The sequence below is a fragment of the Bos javanicus genome, chromosome 21 (genome assembly GCF_032452875.1).
Source record: "Bos javanicus breed banteng chromosome 21, ARS-OSU_banteng_1.0, whole genome shotgun sequence".
Taxonomy (NCBI): Eukaryota; Metazoa; Chordata; class Mammalia; order Artiodactyla; family Bovidae; genus Bos; species Bos javanicus.
Window position 1 is genome coordinate 57,693,798 of NC_083888.1, and position 22,558 is coordinate 57,716,355.

A 22,558-nucleotide genomic window follows, 5' to 3' on the forward strand; every position below is an offset into this window, starting at 1 on the left:
AAGAGGTTAATATTCTACACAACTGCAGAGATCTGCTGTTGCAATATCATTAACCATGTTAAATAATATCATTGCTTATTCTTGCTGTAACATTTTCCCCCTAATCCAAAAACATATTATTTAAAAAGTACATTTTGATGTGAAATCATGCCAAAATACAATGCTACTTGATTTGTGAGGCATGGTTTTCGTTTGTAGAAATTTTACTGCTTTCCCCCAGGCTTTTGTTATGTCTTTTACTATCAGAGAAAGGACAGATTAAACATTCTTTATTTGGATTAATAACTCTAATGATTTTAAATTGATCTAAATAGGTTTTTTATTTCAACATGGCCTTTCACAAATTCCTTCTTTAGAACTGGGCACATTTAATATCAATTAATATTATTTAATTGTTTAACTGTTTAATAAATGGCTTAATTAAATTTTTTAAAGCTAAGAATTCTTTTTTTTTTCCAAACATGAATGTATGACATGGAAACCTGTAAGAAGGCAGATATATTTCAGATGTTTTTCCTAACATAAATTTGCTTGGAGAAAATACATGAAGCAGAAGATGTTTTAAGAAGAGTACTGACTTTTGTTTTTTTGTATCGGTTCACAGTGTTCTTTAGACTCCAGTTTGAGAATTATGATTTGCCTCTTGAAGATACCCTCTACCAATGCCACAAGGGTATGTATGTTTCAGAAAAACATAGCTAGTTGGTTATGCAGTTATTTTTTTAATTGCTTTCTATTGGAGTATAGTTGCTTTACAAGATTGTGTTCGTTTCTGCTACACAGCAAAGTGAATCAGCTACGCATATACGTATATCCCCTCTTTTCTGGATTTCCTTTCCAATTAGGTCACCATAGCGCATTGAGTCCTGGAGAAGGAAATGGCAGCCCACTCCAGTATTCTTGCCTGAAGAATCCTGTGGATGGAGGAGCCTGGTGGGCTGCTGTCCATAGGGCTATACAGAGTCGGACACGACTGAGACGACTTAGCATGCATGCATGCATTGGAGAAGGAAATGGCAACCCACTCCAGTATTCTTGCCTGGAGAATCCCAGGGACAGAGGAGCCTGGTGGGCTGCCGCCTATGGGGTCGCACAGAGTCAGACACGACTGAAGTGACTTAGCAGCAGCAGCAGCACATTGAGTCCAGTTCCCTGAGCTATGCAGTAGGTTCTCATTAGTTATCTATTTTATACATAGTATCAAAGGTATCAATATCCCAATCTACCAATTCATCCCCACTCTCTATTCCCCCTTGGTATTCAGTTGTTTTTTAACCCCACAACCACAGGCATGTAATGATACTGAAGAGATAGTTATCACATACTAAATGCTTCACTTTCAACCTTTTGAAAGTGCCTAATATGAAAAAACTCGAATAGATCACAATATCATCGGTTCTCTTAGTCCTGGGCCACGTCCGGCAGTTCATCCCCAGTACCGTGATCTAGATGATCCTTCCAAACACAGATCTCTTTGCATGGGTTCCTTGCTTAAAATCCTTGATAGCTTCTCCCTTCTTTTACGATAATGTCCTGATTCCTTAATGGAGCATGCAAAAAGGCACTTCATTAACTTGCAAGCCCACCTTTCCAGTTTAGTCTTTGACTAAAGGAGATCAGCCCTGGGTGTTCATCGGAAGGACTGATGTTGAAGCTGAAACTCCAATACTTTGGCCACCTAATGCGAAGAGCTGACTCATTTGAAAAGACCCTGATGCTGGGAAAGATTGAGGGCAGGAGGAGAAGGGGATGACAGGGGATGAGATGGTTGGATGGCATCACCGACTCAATGGACATGGGTTTGGGTGAACTCCAGGAGTTGGTGACAGACAGGGAAGCCTGGAGTGCTGTGGTTCATAGGGTTGCAGAGAGTCGGACACAACTGAGCGACGGAACTGAACTAAACTGAACTTGTCCCATCTGCGTGCTCCCTGTGTACTTTCAGAAGCACTATTATCATCACCATCAAAACAACAACTACTGTTGGTTGAGCACTGACCATATGGCAGACATTACCATCTTATTTACCATCTTATTTAATTTCATACTTCCTTGCCTTTGCTTAGGCTATTTCCTTTGCCTGAAATGCTTTATACCCTTATTGGAGACTAAACTCCTTCTCATTCTTCAAGATGAGAATTTGAATTCCATTCCAATTTTAAAATGGAAAGCTCAGGGCTTCACTTATAGCTCAGTTGGTAAAGAATCCACCTACAATGCAGAAGACCCTGGTTCGGTTCCTGGGGTGGGAAGATCTGCTAAAGAAGGAATAGGCAACCCACTCCAATATTCGTGGGCTTCCCTTGTGGTTCAGCTGGTAAAGAATCTGTGTGCAATGCAGGAGACCTGAGTTTGATCCCTGAGTTAGGAAGATCCCCTGGAGAAGGGAAAGGCTACCCACTCCAGTTGGCCTGGAGAATTCCATGGACTATACAGTCCATGGGGTTGCAAAAAGTTGGACACGACTGAGCGACTTTTGCTTTCACCACTTTTAAAAAGGCTCACATTCTCTATAGCAGCTTTGTTAGATCCACACTCTGTCAGATCCACAGTACCTGATAGAGCTCTCTGTATTAGCAGCTATCCTGTCGTCTCCTCGGTGAGCCTGTGAGCTTTACAAAGTCCAGCACTATGTCTTATTCACTTTTGTATTCCTGGCTACATTTCCAGGCTGCGTTATATGCAGTAATGCAATAGTTTGTATTGCAATGGATTGTAGTTACTAGAAGTACCAAGTAGTTACTGCTGCTGCTGCTGCTAAGTCACTTCAGTCGTGTCTGACTCTGTGCGACCCCATAGATGGCAGCCCACCAGGCTCCCCCGTCCCTGGGATTCTCCAGGCAAGAACACTGGAGTGGGTTGCCATGTCCTTCTCCAGTGCATGAAAAGGAAAAGGGAAAGTGAAGTCGCTCAGTTGTGTCCAACTCTTAGCGACCCCCTGGACTGCAGCCTACCAGACTCCTCCGTCCATGGGATTTTCCAGGCAAGAGTACTGGAGTGGGGTGCCAGTGTGTACCAAGAAGACACATCCCTTGTAACTTTTTACCTTGACTTTGCTTGCATAGTCTCATGGAAAACTGCAAAGATATTATGTAGTCTAGTCTGTTCATTTAGAGATAAGGAAATAGGATCAGAGAAATGAAGTGTCTTGACCAAGGTCACATAGCTGGTTAATGGACGATTTGAGACTTGAATCTAGGTTCTTGATTTCAAGTTTTTTTGTCTGTAGTACTGTACTGCCCCATTACCATGCTGCTTTACTAGATAAAAGAGCAAGTTTCTATATAGGTTCAATCCAGGTTTCTTCTTTTGTTTTAACCAATAAGGATGAATTATGTATCAACACAGACATATCTCTCTCCCCAGTCATCCATTATTAGTGTTTCAAGGCAACAACATTTACACAGAGCAAAGAATACTGAATCAATAGTACTATTTTAAAGAGTGTCTTTAAGATTTTCTGTATGGAACGTACTACATGGTTCCTTTGGGTAATATAGATAGCAAACATAATTCCTATCCTCAGGGGCAGCTAACATGTAATGAATTCATTTTTGTATCCATAAGGGAAAGGGCCCCAAAATGCACAAAATCTTTGATATGGTCATTCTTTTCCTCAGAATCTATTTTAAAGAAGCAAATGCAAATTTCATGCAAAATTGTATTTATTGAGATCTTTTTATATAATAAAATCTGACTTGTGGCCATTAAGATGGATCTATATGAAGAATTAAATAACATTGGAAATTTCAGATATTACTATCTTAACAAAATGTATTATTATGTCTGTGCAAGATTTCAACTGAGTAAACTGGTGTGTAAAGAAGAAGAGAAATATATCAAAATGTTATGATGGGAATATGGAGGACTTATTTCCTTATCTTTACTTTTCTACAGATCCCCCTTTTGCACACTGAACATGTGTTACTTTTATAATCCAAACAGTTAGGACCATAGAGGTTGAGAATTAGCAGAAATCGCAGCATGAAGTCCTTTGGAGTCCAGTTAAAATCCTGTCTTCCCTATAGAGCAGTTCTCTCTCTGGAAGATTGCCCCCGAATTTGAGTTTGAATTCCATTCAATAGCTGTATGGCCTTAGGCAAGTTACTTGCCTACTTAACTGTCTCAGCAGCAGAATGGGGATATTAAAGCTTCAGAGATGTGCTGATCACAACTAACAGTGATGAGAGGCTTACTGTTGCCACGTGCTTTACATGCATCATCTTCTTTAATTCTCACAGAAATACTGAGATGGAGGTCATTGTTATCCTCATTTTACATGGGGGAAAATAAAGTCTAGAGATGTTAAATCACATGTTCAAAGTCACAGAGAGCTGAAGTTTGCTCTCTGTGTAAAATTCTAGAGTGTGTGTCATTAATTATTATAATATATTGTCTCCCCAGGATTTTTTATAAGAATTTTATAAATGATGAGATAAATGATATAAAAGCATCTAACTCTGCCTGATACTTAGTAGGTACTCAGGAAATGTTTCCAAATGACTTAAGAAAGCATATTGATCTATAACTGACTCTTTATGGGTCAGATTCAGAAGGGAAAGTAAAAAATGACAATGCTTTCCTCATAAACATTGGTAGGAATCTGGGTCCTGATGAATTTTATTAAGCTAATAGCCCTTTGGTACTTACGTGCAAGGGTGGTTTTTCCTGCTTAACTGAGATGACAGATTTCTAGAGGAGTTAGGTCTGATAAGCTAGGGCTTCCCTGACAACTCAGATGGTAGAGAATCTGCCAACAGTGCTGAAGACCGTGGTTCAATCCCTGGGTCAGGAAGAAGCCCTGGAGAAGGGAATGGCTACCCACTCCAGTATTCTTGCCTGGAGAATCCCATGAACAGAGGAGCCTGGCAGGCTACAATCCATGGGGTCACAAAGAGTTGGACATGACTGAGCAACTTTCATTTCACTTTGCTTAGGTCTAATTAACTCATAAATGCCTAAAGATTCAGAGAAATAGAATGAGAGATCCTCACACAGACATCAGAGTCTTGATTGCTTGGGGGTGGGTTTGAGGATAAGATTAGTGTTGGGTTGGTTTATAAGTGATGCCACTTGGAAAGATGGATTTTTTTTTGAGCAATAAAATGATTAAATGATGTTCTTTGAGCTACTGATTGAAGATTCAGTTCTTGTTAGACCAACCAGTTTGCTATAGTAGCCACCTGGCAACAGATTTTAAATTAAAGAATGATCCCCATTACTTAAAGTGTCATTAGACTTTAATTACTTTTCTTTTTTTCATAAAAGGAGCAGCAATAGATTTTTTTTTGGCCCTAATCTCATTGCAGAGTTTGTTGGAACCATTTTCAAAACTGCTCAGTTTTGTGATTCAGAATGCCGTCTTCACGTTGGCCTACCTGGTGGAGGTGTGCGGCTTGTGTTACCGAGCTTTCACTAAGGTAAGGTTGCATGTTTGTGTGTGTCGTGGGAAACTGAAAACTAGTAGAAACATATTCTTTCTAATCAGTATCAAATCCCTCTTAGGTGAGTTGCCTCAATATAGCTTAAAATGAATAATTCTACTGAGGTCTGATAAAAATCATTAGAAGCAAACACTTTATACATACAAATATATAACCTATATGTTAAACATGCAAATTTGGAGAACTGAAGGTCAGATGGCTTACAGGAGAAGAGGTATTTTGAATGAAATGAAGTAATGGTCTAAATGACCTCTGATGTCTTTTTCAAGTTCACCATTCCATGATTAGTGGGCAAGTCATCAGCACATATCAGTTTTATACCCAAAGTAGAAAACTATCAGCTTGTTATTTGTAAAAGCCAGTCGAGAGCTCCTTAATTCTCATCATTTGTCTGTCTCCCCAGTTCTGGGTTCTTGGTCTCTGAGATTGTAATCTTGTCTTTTGTCATCTTGCTTTGATAATGGTTTCTCTATTGCGTTATCCTTGGTATCCCCTGCCCCACTACTGACGAAGTGGAAAAGTACTGCTTGCCCAATGCATATAGCAGCCTTGCTGGTGCTGGAAAAGCAGAGGGCAGGGCAAAGAGAGCGTGTCTGTCCTTAGAACAAAGTGTCAATTTTACTTCTCTGACTGCCAAATTATCCAACTTTATTTTCAGTGGGGTTTCTGTGTCTGCTGTTTCCTCTTAAACATTCAGAATACTCCTTTATTCATGTTGTCCACTTCTACAGGCCCTTTATTTTCTCATAAAAATCTAATTGTATATCAAGATTTCATTCTATTTAAAATACTCGTCTCCTTTCTTACCATGGTGTGTCCATTCCGCCATGTTAAGTGTTTTGTGATAATCTTCTGTTTAATCTTTCTGACTGTAAACTATTTATTACTCTGCCTGGAGCAATATGTTTTCTAACTACCGAAATAATCAGGATTTTTTTCTTCTTTCAAATTCTTCCAGAAAAATAGCTTCTTTTTATTTTTTTTTCACTTAAGAAAATAGATCTGTAAGACAGCACCAAATACAGTGAAAAGATATTCTATATTTAGAAGTCACTTTATTTCTTAATTTTCTTTATGTTTGATTTGTTTAAATTACATATAGATATTTAGAGAAAGAACTGTAATGAGTTTGTACTTTCTGTGTTGTGTACTATAAGTACTGATTACAGCAGACCTTCCACTATTTTGAATTCAAGATATTCTTGGTTTTGAATATTCATTTTGCATTTTATCCCCTCAAAATCTGTCATAACTTCAGTGGCCAGTCATCTATCCTTCCTTATTCTGCAACTCAAATGACTGTTAGTTATAGAGCTTTCATCTAGGGTGTTCCCACCTTCTTCATAGATAATGAGAAGCTATAAGAAATAGTTAAAGAAATAGCAGTATCTAATTGAGTCTTTTCCCTTATTTAATCAAAAGAAAAGGGATGGAAAGGTAAGCACTTTGGAGACTTTTCTATTAAGCATTCAGGCAGTCTTAATAACTTGACAGCTGTCCCACTTAAAATTCTGGAAGTGCTGGATGAAATGTAATAAACATTATTTTAAATATATAGCTAATCTTATCAGCATGAAAGGGGCAAAAATGAAGAGGGAATTGAGAACCAGGGTGATAAGCATATAAACTGATATTATAGTAGTCCTGGGTTGGGGAAGTTGACAGTCTTGGTAAACTTGGTGGCTTGAGTCTTTTGTTTTTAATTGAAGTATAGTTGATGTTGGGCTTCCCTGGTGACTCAGTGGTAAATAATCTGCCCGTCAATGCAAGAGACTTGGGTTTGATCCCTGGGTCAGGAAGATCCCCTGGAGAAGAAAACAGCAAACCACTCCAGTATTCTTGCCTGAGAAATCCCATGGACAGAGGAGCCTGGCAGGCTGCAGTCCATGGGATTGCAAAGAGTTGGGTATAACTTGGCAACTAAACAATAGCGTAGTTGATATACAATATTATATGAATTACAAGTATATGGAGAAGGCAATGGCACCCCACTCCAGTACTCTTGCCTGGAAAATCCCATGGACAGAGGAGCCTGGTGGGCTGCAGTCCATGGGGTCGCTAAGAGTCGGACACAACTGAGCGACTTCACTTTCACTTTTCACTTTCATGCATTAGAGAAGCAAATGGCAACCCACTCCAGTGTTCTTGCCTGGAGAATCCCAGGGATGGGGGAGCCTGGTGGGCTGCCGTCTTGGGGTTGCACAGAGTCGGACACAACTGAAGTGACTTAGCAGCAGCAATATAGTGATTTATAATTTATAAGGGTTATATTCCATATATATAGTTATTATTTAAAAAATTGGCTATATTCCCTGTGTTGTACAATATGTCCCTCTAGCTTATTTTGCACTTAATAGCTTGTACCTCTTAGTTCCCTGCCCTCTTCCCTCTCTCCACTGGTAACCATTGGTTTGTTCTCTATATATGTGAATCTGTTTCTTTTTTATTATATTCTTTAGTGGCTTGAATTTTAAAGCCCACACAGAGAAAGTAAATTGCATCTTGGGGCTATCCTAGGTTGGGAGTTAGAGCTGAGTTGTCCTCAGCAGAAAGTCAAAACCCATGAAAGGTTATATGTTTGATAAAAGACATATATATTTTGGAAAGAATGTATTCTTATATGGAGGTGATGAAGAATGGGATCTGTCTGAGCCTGAGAACTGAAACATCTATAGTTTCCTTTGAGAATGAGTAAACATGAGCCTATTTTTGAATATGTTTAGAGTTTGAATTTGTAATACCTACATGTCCTATGAACTCCTAAACTGGAAAGTCAAATTAATTGGTGCTGGGCACATAATAGCATTTGAGTGTCTGGCAGAAGCAGCTCAGAATCAATCCTCAAACCTCTCTGGAGAGATGTGCCTTCAACCTAGGCCCAATAGGATTCTTATAATTAAAATCCTGATGAACATGAGATCACAATCTAAAATTACAAAATACATGAAGAAATAATTCACAATGAGATACTTTAGTATAGTTAATAAAAAGCAAGATTATTCCCCTTAAGAACTACCATATTAGAACTATATAATAAAGAAAATAAAAACATACACTTTTTTTTTTCCTAATGAGAAAATATTTATTATCTTCTTTTTAAAAATATTTTCTCATTAGGAAAATAAAAGCTATCTGGTTCTTTATTCTTTAGTAATTATATATTTTCCCATGTTTGCAATTCATCCTTTATATGCTTCTCATTCAGCATATGTTTTAATTGGCTATACTTCGTCACTTTTTTAGACAAGGAAGCTAAACCTTAAAAAGGAAACGTAACTTTCCCTCATAAACATGGATAGTAAAGTGATGGAGTTACTTTTCAAACCCAGTCAGTGGGTCTTTTTTCTGAAACTTCTTATTTTGTATTGAGGTATAGCCAATTAACAACGTTGTAAGTTTCAGGTTAGCAGCAAAGGGATTCAGCCATACCTATACATGTATCCATTCTCCCCCAAGCTCTCCTCCCATCCTAACACTGAGCAGAGTTCCTGTGCTATACAGCAGGTCCTTGCTGGTTACTCGTTCAAAATATGCAGCGTGTACATGTCCATCCCGAACCCTAACTATCCTTCCCCCAGCAACTGTAAATTGGTTCTCTAAGTCTGTGAGTCTATTTCTGTTTTGTAAGAACCAGATAGACTGGAACAAAGTAAAAATTCTAGAAATGAAATAGTCATTGACATTAAAAAACAAAAACAAAAGAAAAAAAAAAAGCCTCAGTGGACAGGTCAGAGAGCAAATTAGACTTAACCAAAAAGGGATTTGGTGGAATGGAAAACAGATCTGAAGAAATTTTATAGCATGCAGCAAAGAGAGATCTGGAGAAGGGAATGGCAACCCACTCCAGTACTCTTGCCTGGAGAATCTCCAGGGACAGTGGAGCCTGGTGGGCTACAGTCCATGGGGTTGCAAAGACTGGGACATGACTGTGCAACTAACACTTTTGGCTTCACAAGTGGTTCAGACAGTCAGGAATCTGCCTGCAAGGCAGGAGACCTAGGTTCCATCCCTGGGTCGGGAAGATGCCCTGAAGAAGGGAATGGCAACCCACTCCAGTATTCTTGCTTGGAGAATCCCTTGACAGGCTACAGTCCATAGAGTCACAGAGTTGGACACAACTGAGCTACTAATACTTATCTATACTTTTATATCAAGAGAGATAGAGAGCTGAAGAATATAAAGGGACAATCTAGTTAGTACATTTGAAATCTTGGAAAATAAGGAAAACTTTCTAGAAAATTGTAATATATAACAATAAAAAAAAGATAGCTAGACTTACATAACGGAAAATTTGCTTTGGTGGTTGAAAACCATTCCATTAAAAAAATATATTTGTTTATGTATTTGGTTGTGCTGGGTCTTAGCTGGGGCACATGGGATTTTTAGTTGTGGCATATGGGATCTAGTTCCCTGACCAGGGATCAAACCCAGCTCCCCTGTACTGGAACACAGTGTCTTAACCACTGGACCACCAGGGAAGTCCCAAGCCATTCCAATTTTAAAGACAACTTCTGTTAAACATTTGAGATTGAGCTCTATTTTATGCAAACTAATACAGAGAATAGGAAAAGGGGAACAATTCCCAACATATTTTATGAGGCCAGTAGAACCTCAGTACCAATCAGACAAGGGCAATAGGAGAAAGGAAAATTATAGGTCAGTTATACTTCAAAGATGCAAAAATTCTGAATGAATAATCCCAAGTTAATGCATTAAAAATAAAGCCTCACATTCAGCCACAAAAAAGAATGAAATTTTGCCATTTGCAGCAACATGGATGGGCTTGGAGGGCATTATGTTAAGTAAAGAAAGTCAGACAGAGAAAGACAAATACTGTACAGTATCACTTATATGTGGAATCTAAAAATATAACAAAAAAGAAGTAGACTCACAGATACAGAGAACAAACTAGGGTTATAGTTGGGAGAAGAAAGTGAGGAGAGACTACATAGTGGTAGGGGATTAAAAAGACAAACTATTACGTATAAAATAAACTATAAGGATATATTATTGCACAACATGGGGAATATGTGTAATATTTTATGATAACTATAAATGGAGTGAAAATGTTAATTGCTCAGTCGTATCCAACTCTTTGCGACCCCATGGACTGTAGACCACCCACCAGGCATCTCCATCCGTGGAATTCTCCAGGCAAGAATACTGGAGTGGGTAGCCATTCCCTTCTCCAAGGGATCTTCCCGACCCAGGGATCAAACCCGTGCCTCCTGCATTGCAGGTGGATTCTTTACTGTGTGAGCCACCAGGGAAGCCCATAAATGGAAATGGCTACCCACTCCAGTATTCTTACCTGGAGGATTCCATGGACAGAGGAGCCTGGTGGGCTATAGTCCATAGGATTGCAAAGAGTCAGATACGACTGAAGTGACTTAGAAGCAGCAGCAGGAGATAGAAAAGAAGCATTCTATATAATTCAGCATCCTTTTATGATAAATCTTGTCAAACTAGGAGCAGAAGGGAACTTCCTTAACTTATAATGGGTGTCTGCCAGAAACCTCTAGGAAATATTATACTTATGGTAAAATGCCAACAATAGTCCCTTTAAAGTCACAAGTAAGACAAGAATGACCATTATCATGGCTTCTCTTTGTTATGGTACTGGAGGCCCTTCAGTAAGACAGGAAGAATAAATCAAAGTATAAGGATTAGGAAGAAAAAGGTTCTAACTTTTCATAGACAATGTGATTACAAATGAACTGAAGAGAGCTTATCTATAGACACCTTTTTATAACTTTTATAAGAGAGTTCAGCAAGGATGCTGGATACAAATGAATACTCAGAAATCATCTACCTTTAATATTCAGCTATCAATACAAATGATTATGATATACTTTAAAATATCATTTATTGTGGCAACAAAGATTAAATCTAACCAAAATATGCAAGAACTTTTTGGAGGTAACCAGAACATTTTATTAGCACTAGATAAATGGAAACAGATCTCATGTTCATGAATGAGGACCCAGCATAAGAAAGACTACTAATTCTCACAAAATAACCTATAAATTTAGTGTAATTCCAATAAAAATCCTTGACTTTCCCTCCTGTTCAGGAGGGACTAGATAATTTGAATTTATCCTCCCACTTAATTTTAAAAGTTTCTTTAAAATATTTTCTGAAAACTTTTAAAAATCATCAAAATACTAGCCAGACATAGAAGAATTACTAAGCTAAGGTCTGAGAGAACACAGAAATGTGGAGATGTAAGCCTGGCACTGAAGACCTTTTTTGCCCTGGGAGTGTTTGCCTATCTGAAGGATGTGACAATTCTGAAAGATCCAGGAGGCAAGGAGAAAAGTCAGAATCTAGGAACTTCCAAGACTGGGGACTCTGTCTGATTCTGCACTGCCCTTACCTTTTCATTAGGACCACAAAATAAAGACAATCTAGAAGTAAGCTTGTCCTCACATGGACATAGATCCATGTCAAGACCTTTGGTGGCCCAAGATAAAATATTTCCAGGCTTGTTATGTGTCTTAAGGTAATACCCTGGACCACGAATGCCTCCTGTACCTGGTGAAAAGCAAACAGAAAGCTTTTTGGAGGAAGATAGCATTCGAGGCCTCAGATTATTTCTAAAAATAATTTTAAAACAAAGCATGCAACATGCAAAGGTAACCAAACAAATGAGGGGGCAGGACACCATAAATTAGAATGAGTAGAAAGAAAAGACAATGGATTCAGACCACAGGGTCTCCAGGAAGTTAGCGATGATCAGGAAAGGACACATGGGGGACTTTTAAGGTGCTTGTGATGTGCTATTGACCCGGGTGATGATTTCATTTGTGTTCAATCTGTACTAATCCATCTGTTAGCTTATATGTTATGTACTTTTCCATGTGTGCTATATTTGACAATTTTTAAAGGCTTACAAAATGGAAGATATTCTATCGTTCCATTATTGAGGACAGATCAATGAATTTTGGTGTGTTCATACAATAAAATATCATTAAGCTATTTAGTTAAAAGAATGAGAATTATGTGTATCAATAGGGACTAATTTCAAAAATGTAATGTGGTAGAAAAATTGTAAGTTTTGGAAAGATACACACTGTAGGAAATTAAAAAACATGCAAAAATAATATTAAACATTACAATGGTGGCATACATATGTAGTAAAGGTGTTAAAATATACAAGAAGTAATAAGCGCCAGATACAAAATAGTGGCTATTTCAAGGAGGGAGAAAGAAAAGAGAGACCTGTGTAGATAGTAGCTTCAACTATTTCTGTGATGCTTGACTTATGATGAAAAATGTTAAAAGATGGATAATAGGTACAAGATATATTCCATCTATTTTTCTGTATGCTTGAAATGGTCCACTTAAAAAGTAAGTTTCTTTAGAGAGGATATGAGACCCTTTCAACAGTGTTAAATGTCTCTAAATTATTTTCTATTGAAAAAATTCTAGATTTTTTAGTTTCTACATTCTTGGACATATCCTCTACGAGTAAGAATCAAATCCTATAGTTTCAGTATTTAAGAGATAGCCAATCTTTTTCTTATCCATTAAATTATGTGTTCTCAGTGCTTCACTAAACTCATTACAAACACAAAAATGCCTTTTTTCATTTTGAGTTTATTTCTTCAGGACAATTCATTATGCATTTTTAAGCAGTGTTTTTTATTTCTGATCTGTGAATCTTTTGGAAGCTCTTTTGACAGAGATCTCTTTTAATTGAATTTTCAGAAGTCACTTACCTTCTTTTTTGTTTTATTTAGGAGCGGGATAAATTCTACTTGTCTCGTAGTGTTGTTCTAGAACTCCTGCAGGCCCTGAAGCTTAAATCTCCTTTACCAGATACAAACCTCCTTCTACTTGTCCAGGTAGGCTTATGCCTCATTTATAACACTTTGCATGAAATTCACTCAACGTTTAGAAAATTTAAGGAAGGTAGGGGGAATATGCATAAATTAAATGTCTCTGCCCAGAAATGAGAAATACCTTATATTAGCCATCATCTATCTGTTATTATGTACTTGGCACTTCCACTGGCTAAGAAAAGACCCCCAAAAAGGGTATTTATTTTGTTCTTACTGTGGAACTAGTTCTGTGAGAGACATAAGAAGAAGAATGAAACAATAATTGTCCTCAAGAAATTTATAGTCCAGGAGGTTGGAGGGATAGACCATTAATGGCTACTAGAGTTGAGGTGGGTCTAATGAAGCCAAAAATGGGAGAAGAGGCTAAGATCTGATTGCAGTGTACTATGAGTACAGGTGGGTCGCCAAATCTCTGAAGCAGAAGGGAAAGTGAGGGTGGGCCAAGCAAGATGTGGGCAAATGGCAGGACAGACTGAGTCCAACCAGGGAGGGAGGTGGGTGTGAAGAACCAACACCCACAGGAACACTGAGGCAGGTTGTGGGGGGAGTTTGAACACATACCAGGCCAGCTTGAGAGAACTTGCAAAGACGCATGCTTTTGGTTGAGGGGCTCCAGCGCTCATCCTTGGCATCCTTAGCTCAACATCTTAGATGAGACTATGATTAGTGCTATGAGTGAGAACGAGAGGGAGGTAGATAAAGTCCTAGGGGAAGTTGGAGCAAGAGGCATCCTGTCTTGCTTTGTGTGAAATTAAGGAAGATTTCATGAAGAAAGTGGCATTTGGCCGTTGAACTGGGTCACAAAGGGCTGGTGGGTGCAGGCAAAACTCTTGGCCTGGGCTGGAGTTCAACACCAGGGCTGACTGTCTTCCAGCAGTAAAGAGAGGCTTCAGCGGAAAGGTGAATTTAGGAATAACCACATAAGGATGGGATTGAGAAACAGGCTGGCCAGGCCAGGGGTGTCAGTCCATGATCTGTCCCAGGTAACCTGAGACCCTGTCTCTTACCCCAAAGGTTCAGGCTAGTTAAGGTTCAGGCTCATTGAGCTACAGCTGGGGTCAGGGTCACATTCAGACTGCCTTTGTGCAAAGTCCCCAGTCAGAGCTGTTTCAGTTCTTGCTGCTGGGCATTGTCACCAGCCCCTGAGTCTGAACCTACAAGGTTGAGGTTAAATGACTGAAGGAAAATAGGAGCTTGATGTCAAGGAACTGGACAGATTTCCCTGAATCTCAGGTACCTTGGGTGCAATTTAGAAAGATGGGAGAAAAGGGAATATTAATAGAGCACCTATTATGTGCCAGACAATATGCTGGGGCTTTATATACCCCCCTCACTTAATCCTTACAACCATGTAAGGAATTGGTTTTGTATCACAGATGAGGAGACTGAGGCTCAGAGATCACACAAGATCACCCAGCTGGCATAAATAGCATAAACATCTGACCACAGGGTCTAGTCAGCAATTAATAATCCAGTAGTCACATATGGATGTGAGAGTTGGACCATAAAGAAGGCTGAGCACTGAATTAATGCTTTCAAATTGTGGTGCTGGAGAAGACTCTTGAGAGTCCCTTGGACAACAAGGAGATCAAACCAGTCAATCCTAGAGGAAATCAACCCTGAATATTCATTGGAAGGAGTGATGCTGAAGCTGAAGCTCCAATAACTTTGGCCAGCTGATGCTAATCACTGGCTCATTGGAAAAGATCCTAATGCTGGGAAAGATTGAAGCCAGGAGAAAAGGGAGACAGAGGATGAGATGGTTGGATGGCATCACCAACACAATGGACATGAGTTTGAGCAAACTCTGGGAGATAGTGAAGGACAGGGAAGCCTGACCTGCTGCAGTCCATGGGGTCACAAAGAGTTCAACATGACTTAGCGACTGAACAACAATGACAACAGGGTCTAATCAGTGTAGAGCCCAGCCTAGTTAGGCTCTGTCCACCCCGTGCCTGGATTACCATAATGGCGCTTAGCTTTTTGCACTGTCTTCACTTCTCTCTACATCAATCCAGTCTTCTAACCTATGGCTGCCTAGAGGAATTTTGCTAAAGCTCTGCTTTTCATCAGATCACTCTGTGCATTGAAAACCTGCAGTGACCCTGAAGTACCTGAATCATCAAGGTCTTCCATCATCTGGCCATATTTGATTATTCAGCATTATTTCCCATTACAAATGCTTACTGACCATCTGTCTTGGGCTAGGTTCTGGGGATATAGAGATAGAAAGGCATAGGCACTATCCAGATAACATGCTAACCAATACACTGAAAGTCCGTAAAGTATACAAACTACTGCAGAGGAGGGAGTGGCCAGCTCAGGCCACTCAGGGTGGGAGGTGGAGGAAGGCTCATTTAGCCGTTATGAGCCCTGATCTGGCCCAGGGGCTGGAAAAGCAGAGACGAATAAGTCATGGCCTCTTCTGGGAGTTTCCTGTCTGATAGGTGAAGTTGCATCTAAATAAAAACTCTTTGACATAGTGCAATGGGTACCGTAGCAGTTGTGTGTACTGAGTAAGGAAGTGGTGCAGGAAAGGGACTGTGTGTTTTTGAAAGATGTGCAGAAGTTTGGGGGTTTACCTGGGAGAAGAGGAGGAACACCTTTGTCATTAATCATTTAATATCTGCTAACTGGTCCCTCCCCCCTACACACCCCCCCCACCTCATTCTACTAATCCTTGAGACAAAAAGTGAGTTTTTCTCAAAGGTTCGAAATTTAATAAAAAAGTGGGTGTTCTTTCAGTGAAGAAGGGTCTTTAAAGAGCCTTCCCAGGCACTATGATGCTTTCAGAGAAGGGTGATGGCTAGAAAGTGATAGCCGTGGATGCTGGTATGACATGGTTGGAGTGAAATGGCTCCATTGTACCAAGATGTTGGACAGCCCGAGAGGAGACAGAAGCTGCGCTCAACCAGGAAATATGTGTTTCCCCAAGGAGAGACAGGCTTGAGTCTCTTCCAGTAGGTTGTCATTGACAAGTCCTGCCTACTCCCTCCCTGTACGACTTTTGAGTACACGCTACTTGGATGCAAACTGACCACAAAGGTGAATAGGATCAACACTGGTTTGGAGGAGAGGGCAGGGGAACTAGGCTTAGTGAAATAGCCCATGAGAGATTTAGGGTCAGCAGGGTGACTGTCTGGAAGTTACTTGCTTCTGATTGCGTTGAGGTTGGGGACCTGCCCTCTTAAAGCAGCCTCGGTTCCCAGGCCCTGGAGGTGAGATCCTGTGGGCATCAGAGGCTGTTCTCCTGAGTGCTCTCAGTTTTAAGCAGCGCAGACCTGTGTAGCTGATCTTGGGTGCTGGCACCTCACTCTGTGACTGCAGCTGGGGACTGGGCTTTTCTGAGAAGTACGTTAGCTGGCCATAATAAGCACTTGTCACAAGATAGCAAAAGACTGACAGTTTAAATTGCTCAGGACTTAAGGAAACCATGAAAACAGTGATTATTGCATCACAGCTAGGGGAGTAAATAACAAAAAACAAATTATCTTTAGGAAGAAAGAAGGCAAGAAAAGTAAACCCTTCTGTGTATTTTGGATTCTCTCATGCCATTTCAAATGCGTACATTTTCGTCTTTAAAAACAAATACATATTTGTCATTGAGTCATTATGTTAAATTTCAAAAATAAAATTGTAAAATTATTTAGATCAAAGAGATATCTGGGGGGATGTTTTGATATCACACCCATGAGAAACAGCCTTGTGAATAATATCTCAGCCTTCTCCACCAAAAAGTATTAAACACCATGTCATTCTGAAGTAATGTATCCTTGTTATATAAACTCTCAGAATGAAAACCATTTTAATTACTGAGAGAAAAAAAAGTGAGGCATACCTTAAGCAAGAAAAAACAGAAATAGTTCCCTTTCTCCCCTGTTCAGTTCAGTTCAGTTCAGTCACTCAGTCGTGTCCGACTCTTTGCAACCCCATGAATCGCAGCACGCCAGGCCTCCCTGTCCATCACCAACTCCCGGAGTTCACTCAGACTCACGTCCATTGAGTCAGTGATGCCATCCAACCGTCTCATCCTCTGTCATTCCCTTCTCCTCCTGCCCCCAATCCCTCCCAGCACATGGAGAAAAGGCCTCTGTGGGGCCACTCATGGAATGATGGAGAAGCATCTTTTGTCTTTCTACAGGAAATGGTGCGCCTTTCTGTAGGGTTTCCCTGTTCCTTTTTCTCTTGCCCTTGACAGATGTTCAAGTAGATAGCAGAGGTGACAGCCTGTTCTTTGGTGCTGCTGCTGCTGCTGCTGCTGCTAAGTCGCATCAGTCGTGTCCGACTCTATGCAACCCCATAGATGGCAGCCCACTAGGCTCCGCTGTCCCTGGGATTCTCCAGGCAAGAACACTGGAGTGGGTTGCCATTTCCTTCTCCAATGCATGAAAGTGAGAAGTGAAAGTGAAGTCGCTCAGTCGTGTCCGACTCTTAGCGACCCCATGGACTGCAGGCCCCCAGGCTCCTTGTCCATGCGATTTTCCAGGCAAGAGGACTGGAGTGGGGTGCTATTGTTCTCTGGTAGTTTCTTTTAAACCAGAGACTTTAGCATGGAGTCAGAGAGAAGCTTTCCCCTTTTCTGACGGGCAATGTCGGTTCCTGGCACCTGGAAGATCAGATTCACGGTACAGACAGAAAATGTGTCTGGGGCAGACGGTCTTTTCCTTCTTGGATATCATGACCAGCATCTCAGCGCACTGGAGGTGACTTTGTTTAACTGAAAATGCAACTTGGAAAAAGAAAAGAAAGTAACAGTTGGAAGGAAAAAGTCCTCTGGTGGGAAGGGGGAAGGGGAGGAATACATTAGAAGTTTAGGATGGACATGTACACACTGCTAAATTTAAAATAGATAACCAACAAGGACCTACTGTATAACAGGAAACTCCACTCAATATTCTGTAGTAACCTAAACAGGAAAAGAATTGGAAAAAGAATAGATAGAAAGTCACCTTGCTGTACACCTGAAACTAACATAAGATTGTTAATCCACTGTACTTCAATATAAATTTTTTATAAAAAGAATGATAAAGTCTTAAAGGTAAAGAAAAAGTCCCCTGGTGATCCATCATGAGTGGCCTGTGTCCCATTAGTGAGAAGATTCAGTTGGTCAAACCTTGAATTTATCATTCATTCTTTAACCCCACAGGGGACCTCTGGGATAGTCCCTCTACTACTCCTCTGATTAATAATTTAGTAGACAGATGGGTTCACAGAGAGGGGGCTGTTTATAATTCTTTTCATGGGTAAACCATACTTTTGTTACTTACCAAACACTCCGGCAGTAAGAGTGTCCCTTCAAAGGATAGTGGAACACTTGCCCAAGGGATGCAAGGCTATTCAAGTTCTAAACACTTCAAGGCAGAGACAGGTACCAATCTCGTTTTCAATTTCTAGAACTTCTTCCTAGAAGCCTGACACCTTGGGAAATCTCCCAGCCTGCTATATTATGTTTGCCCAGCCATCACTTCCGTTATTTATTTTAACTTGCATATAAAATTGTGCATACTCAGTCGCTTCAGTTGTGTCCGAGTTTTTGCAACCCCATGGGCCGTAGCCCACCAGGCTCCTCTGTCCATGGGATTTTCTCAGCAAGAATACTGGGTTCTTTACCCCTGAGCCACCTGCCATGCAGGAGACACAGGAGACGCAGGTTGGATCTCTGGGTTGGGAAGATCCCCCTGGAGGAGGAAATGGCAACCCACTCCACTATTCTTGCCAGGAAAATCCCATGGACTATGGTCCAAAGGGTCACAGAGGTGGATCCCTGGATTGGGAAGATCCCCTGCAGAAAGGAATGGCTACCCACTCCAATAGAATTGCCCGAGAATTCCATGGACTGAGGAGCCTGGCAGGCTACAGTCCATGGGGTCACACGACTGAGCATCTGTCACTTTCACTTAAATATTCAAGTGGATATTTAATTGAAAGGAAAAAGAATCATGGAGACAGGAAAGAATTCTCCAAACAATCTTCTATTGTTGAACATCAGGGCAGTGTTCTCCTTTTACACTTTGTCCAGATGCCCTGTCTTGTTTTAATTCAGATCTGTTGATGTTTTTACTTTCACTTAGAACATTCTCTCTTCTGATGGTGTGCTATAGAAATTTTACATGGAATAGGATGTTATTATTGTTCTCAAGATGGATTTGAGTTTTCATAATAGAGTAACTCATTGAAAGCCACCATAAAATCTATATAAGCTCAAATCAAAAGGAATTTTCTCAGTTCTTATTCTGTGTCAAGAGTAGACATTCTGCTGAAGTGCATGGAACACTCCCACAATGTGGGGCATACCTGCATATTCAAGCTGTGAGAAACCATGTGGGTGAAAGGTTTTCTTTTAAAGATAGCTTAGTTGTGGGCTGGAGGACAAAGAAACAGCAGAGCTATGGTTGTTTTTAATTCCCAGTTACTACTTACGTGGGGTTATTAGTATTAGTTGAGTTAGTAATAATCTGATCACTCTCTGGGGTTAGAGGTGGAGATACTATTTTGAGGATCATTTTGATAATGATTTTAGTAATTACACTTAATGGGTATTGTGGGTTTTTTTATACTCTTTTGTATTCATTCAGGAGTGCATTTTTCAGTGGCATATTTCTGTCTTAAAGGATAGAATTCTTCCTTCTATAGCCATCATCCTTTTCCCCTCTGATTTAAGTTACATCTTTATATTTTGAACCACTCTCTAAAATCATAATGGAGTTTTTCAGTTGGCAGCTATATAAAATGAAGGCGGAAAGTTTATTAAGATTTTAGTTGTACATCTTATGTAAAATTACACTGGATGAAAAGGCATTCATAAAAAATAATAGATGATTTTCAAGGCTTATATACTTTTATGCCTTTTAATACCCCAGACTCTCTGAGACACCTCTGTAATTTTAGAATTTTTTTTTTTTTATTAATCCTGACTTCTAAAATTAGCTATTAGCTCTCACAGATCAGATATTTGAATTTGGCCTCAAATATTTTAAAAATTAATTTTTATTGGAGTCTAGTTGCTTTACAATGTCATATTAGTTTCTACTGTATAGCAAAATGAGTCAGATATATGTACACATATATCCCCTCCCTTCTGGACTTCCTTTCCATTCAGGTCACCACAGTGCATTAAGTAGAGTTCACTGTGCTATACATAGATTCTCAATAATTATCTGTTTTATACACAATATGAATAGTGTATATATGTCAATCCCAATCTCCAGATTCCTCCCACCACCTCTCTTTTCAACAGAGGATGAGATGTTTGAATGGCATCACTGACTCAATGGACGTGAATTTTAACAAACTCCAGGAGACGGTGAAGGACAGGGAAACCTGGTGTGCTGCAGTCCATGAGGTTGCAGAGTCGGACACAACTGAGCAGCTGAACAACAACAAAACCGTTAATAAATAGTTGGGCATTGCATTCACTGGGGAAGCACCTGTAAAAATCTGTAATGAAGTATATTAAATTGTAATTTGGCAAATCCATCCTCGCCATGAACTTGAGTCATCCCTGATTAACCATTTCATTTCACAAACTCTATTTTTTAAGAATTAATTTATTTATTGCTGAGCCCCTCCGAGGTGTCAGTCAGGGAGCTAACGCCAGAGGTGAAGTGCGTCCAGTCTGTGGTCTCAAAGAGCTTGTAACCGGTTGAAAAATAGACGTGTAGATCGTTGCAACCTGAGGTGATGACTGTGGCAGAGGGAATGTGTGAAAGTTTTATGTGGGGACAGAGCAGAAGTCAGGGGTCATTATCAGCACAGAGGGCAGGTGTGAAGGAGGTGGGACGAGAAAGACCAGATACTGAGGGATCTTGGAGGGCAATAAACAGGTGTAATATTCACTCTGAGGTTGATTGTTTTTCTGTTTTCATCATGATATGACATAATGATAGAAGTCCGGAAAATCCACGAAAGTTCAGAAACTGTCAAAAAGTGCCAGAGAATAAATAACATGACTTCAGGGTAAATCTGACTATATTGATAGCTTTCCTTCCTTCCTTGACTGAATGTGTACCATTTCAGTGTTACACTACTGTCTGGGTAAAATGAGAATCTCTGTGTTAATCCCAGTGGTATGATTCTGAATTTCTGGTAGGAGTGAACTTTCATGACTAGCAAGTCCCATATATCCAGAGCAGATTGTCACTAAAGTAAAAACTAGTGAATCTAAGCCAAGTTAATAAAATTACAAATTACTATTATGGTCCAAGTGCTCTTAAAAATAATTATCCTTTCAATTTCTTATTAGTTTATTTGTGCAGATGCTGGAACCAAACTAGCTGAGTCAACAATCCTGAGCAAGCAGATGATCGCCTCTGTACCTGGAGTAAGTTCTGAATGAATTAATTATGTACACTTTCTTTTCATTTCCTAATTTGGCAAAGAGGTGTTTTTGGCCTGTGTCCTGGTTCTCTTTTGGTGGAACAAACACTGTAAAAATTGAAAACATTAGCTTCTTGTTTAAAAGAAAATTTAAATTAATCTCTGGTGAAAATTTAAATTAATCTCTGCCCCTGGAAACTTTTAATTCTAGGAAACAGGAATAAAAATTGAAGCATCCAGTTAAGGAAAGAAATTATCAGACATACAAAATAGATTTAATTAAAGTTCAGTCTTTCCCAAGTCAATTTTCTTATATTCGCTCCCGTTAGCCAATTTGATTTAACTACTGCCAGAAAGAAATAAGCATTGTAATACTTTGTTTTCCTTTATTATATTTCCTCTGAAAATTTAAAAAACTTCTGTTATCATTAACTAGTGAACTATTTGGTGAAATATGTTAAGATTCTCATAGATGGGACTGGATATCAGAAACCACAATAACTTATTAAAGCAAGGTTATTTCAACAAACTGAGAAACTGCAGAGATTTAAATTGTTAGTGGAAAAAAGTCATTTAAATTTTCAACAAAAAAATTTGAATAAGATAAAGTGGTCACATAATCTTCTGCCCTAAAATAAGAATTCTATTGTTTTAGGAAAATTTCCCATGTTTTGATCTACTTCAGTATCATAGTTTGCTTATTCCCATATTGTTGGATATTTATATATTGGATTGGCTGAAAAGTTCATTTGAGTTTTTCCATAAAATGTTATGGAAAAACCTGAATAAACTTTTTGGCCAACCCAATACTTTCTAGTTCTTTGCTAGTCTAGAATAACATAGTATATAGCATATATACAAAGATCCTCTTCACATTTATTTTGAATGATATTCTTGGATAAATTCCTTCATCAGTGAGCAAGAATATCTTCATAGTACATGTTCACAAGAGGT

General features: G+C 39.4%; 1 protein-coding gene across 9 annotated transcripts in view; it reads left to right on the forward strand.

The window, feature by feature from the left end:
* UNC79 (unc-79 homolog, NALCN channel complex subunit) overlaps nt 1–22,558 on the forward strand; it is a 283,506-nt gene that overhangs the window by 227,094 nt on the left and 33,854 nt on the right. For all 9 annotated transcript variants that reach the window (XM_061395152.1, XM_061395155.1, XM_061395153.1 and 6 more), the window contains 4 exons: nt 605–673; nt 5,310–5,420; nt 13,187–13,291; nt 21,531–21,608. In XM_061395152.1, coding sequence (XP_061251136.1) covers nt 605–673; nt 5,310–5,420; nt 13,187–13,291; nt 21,531–21,608 — 363 coding nt within the window. The remainder of the gene's footprint in view (nt 1–604; nt 674–5,309; nt 5,421–13,186; nt 13,292–21,530; nt 21,609–22,558) is intronic.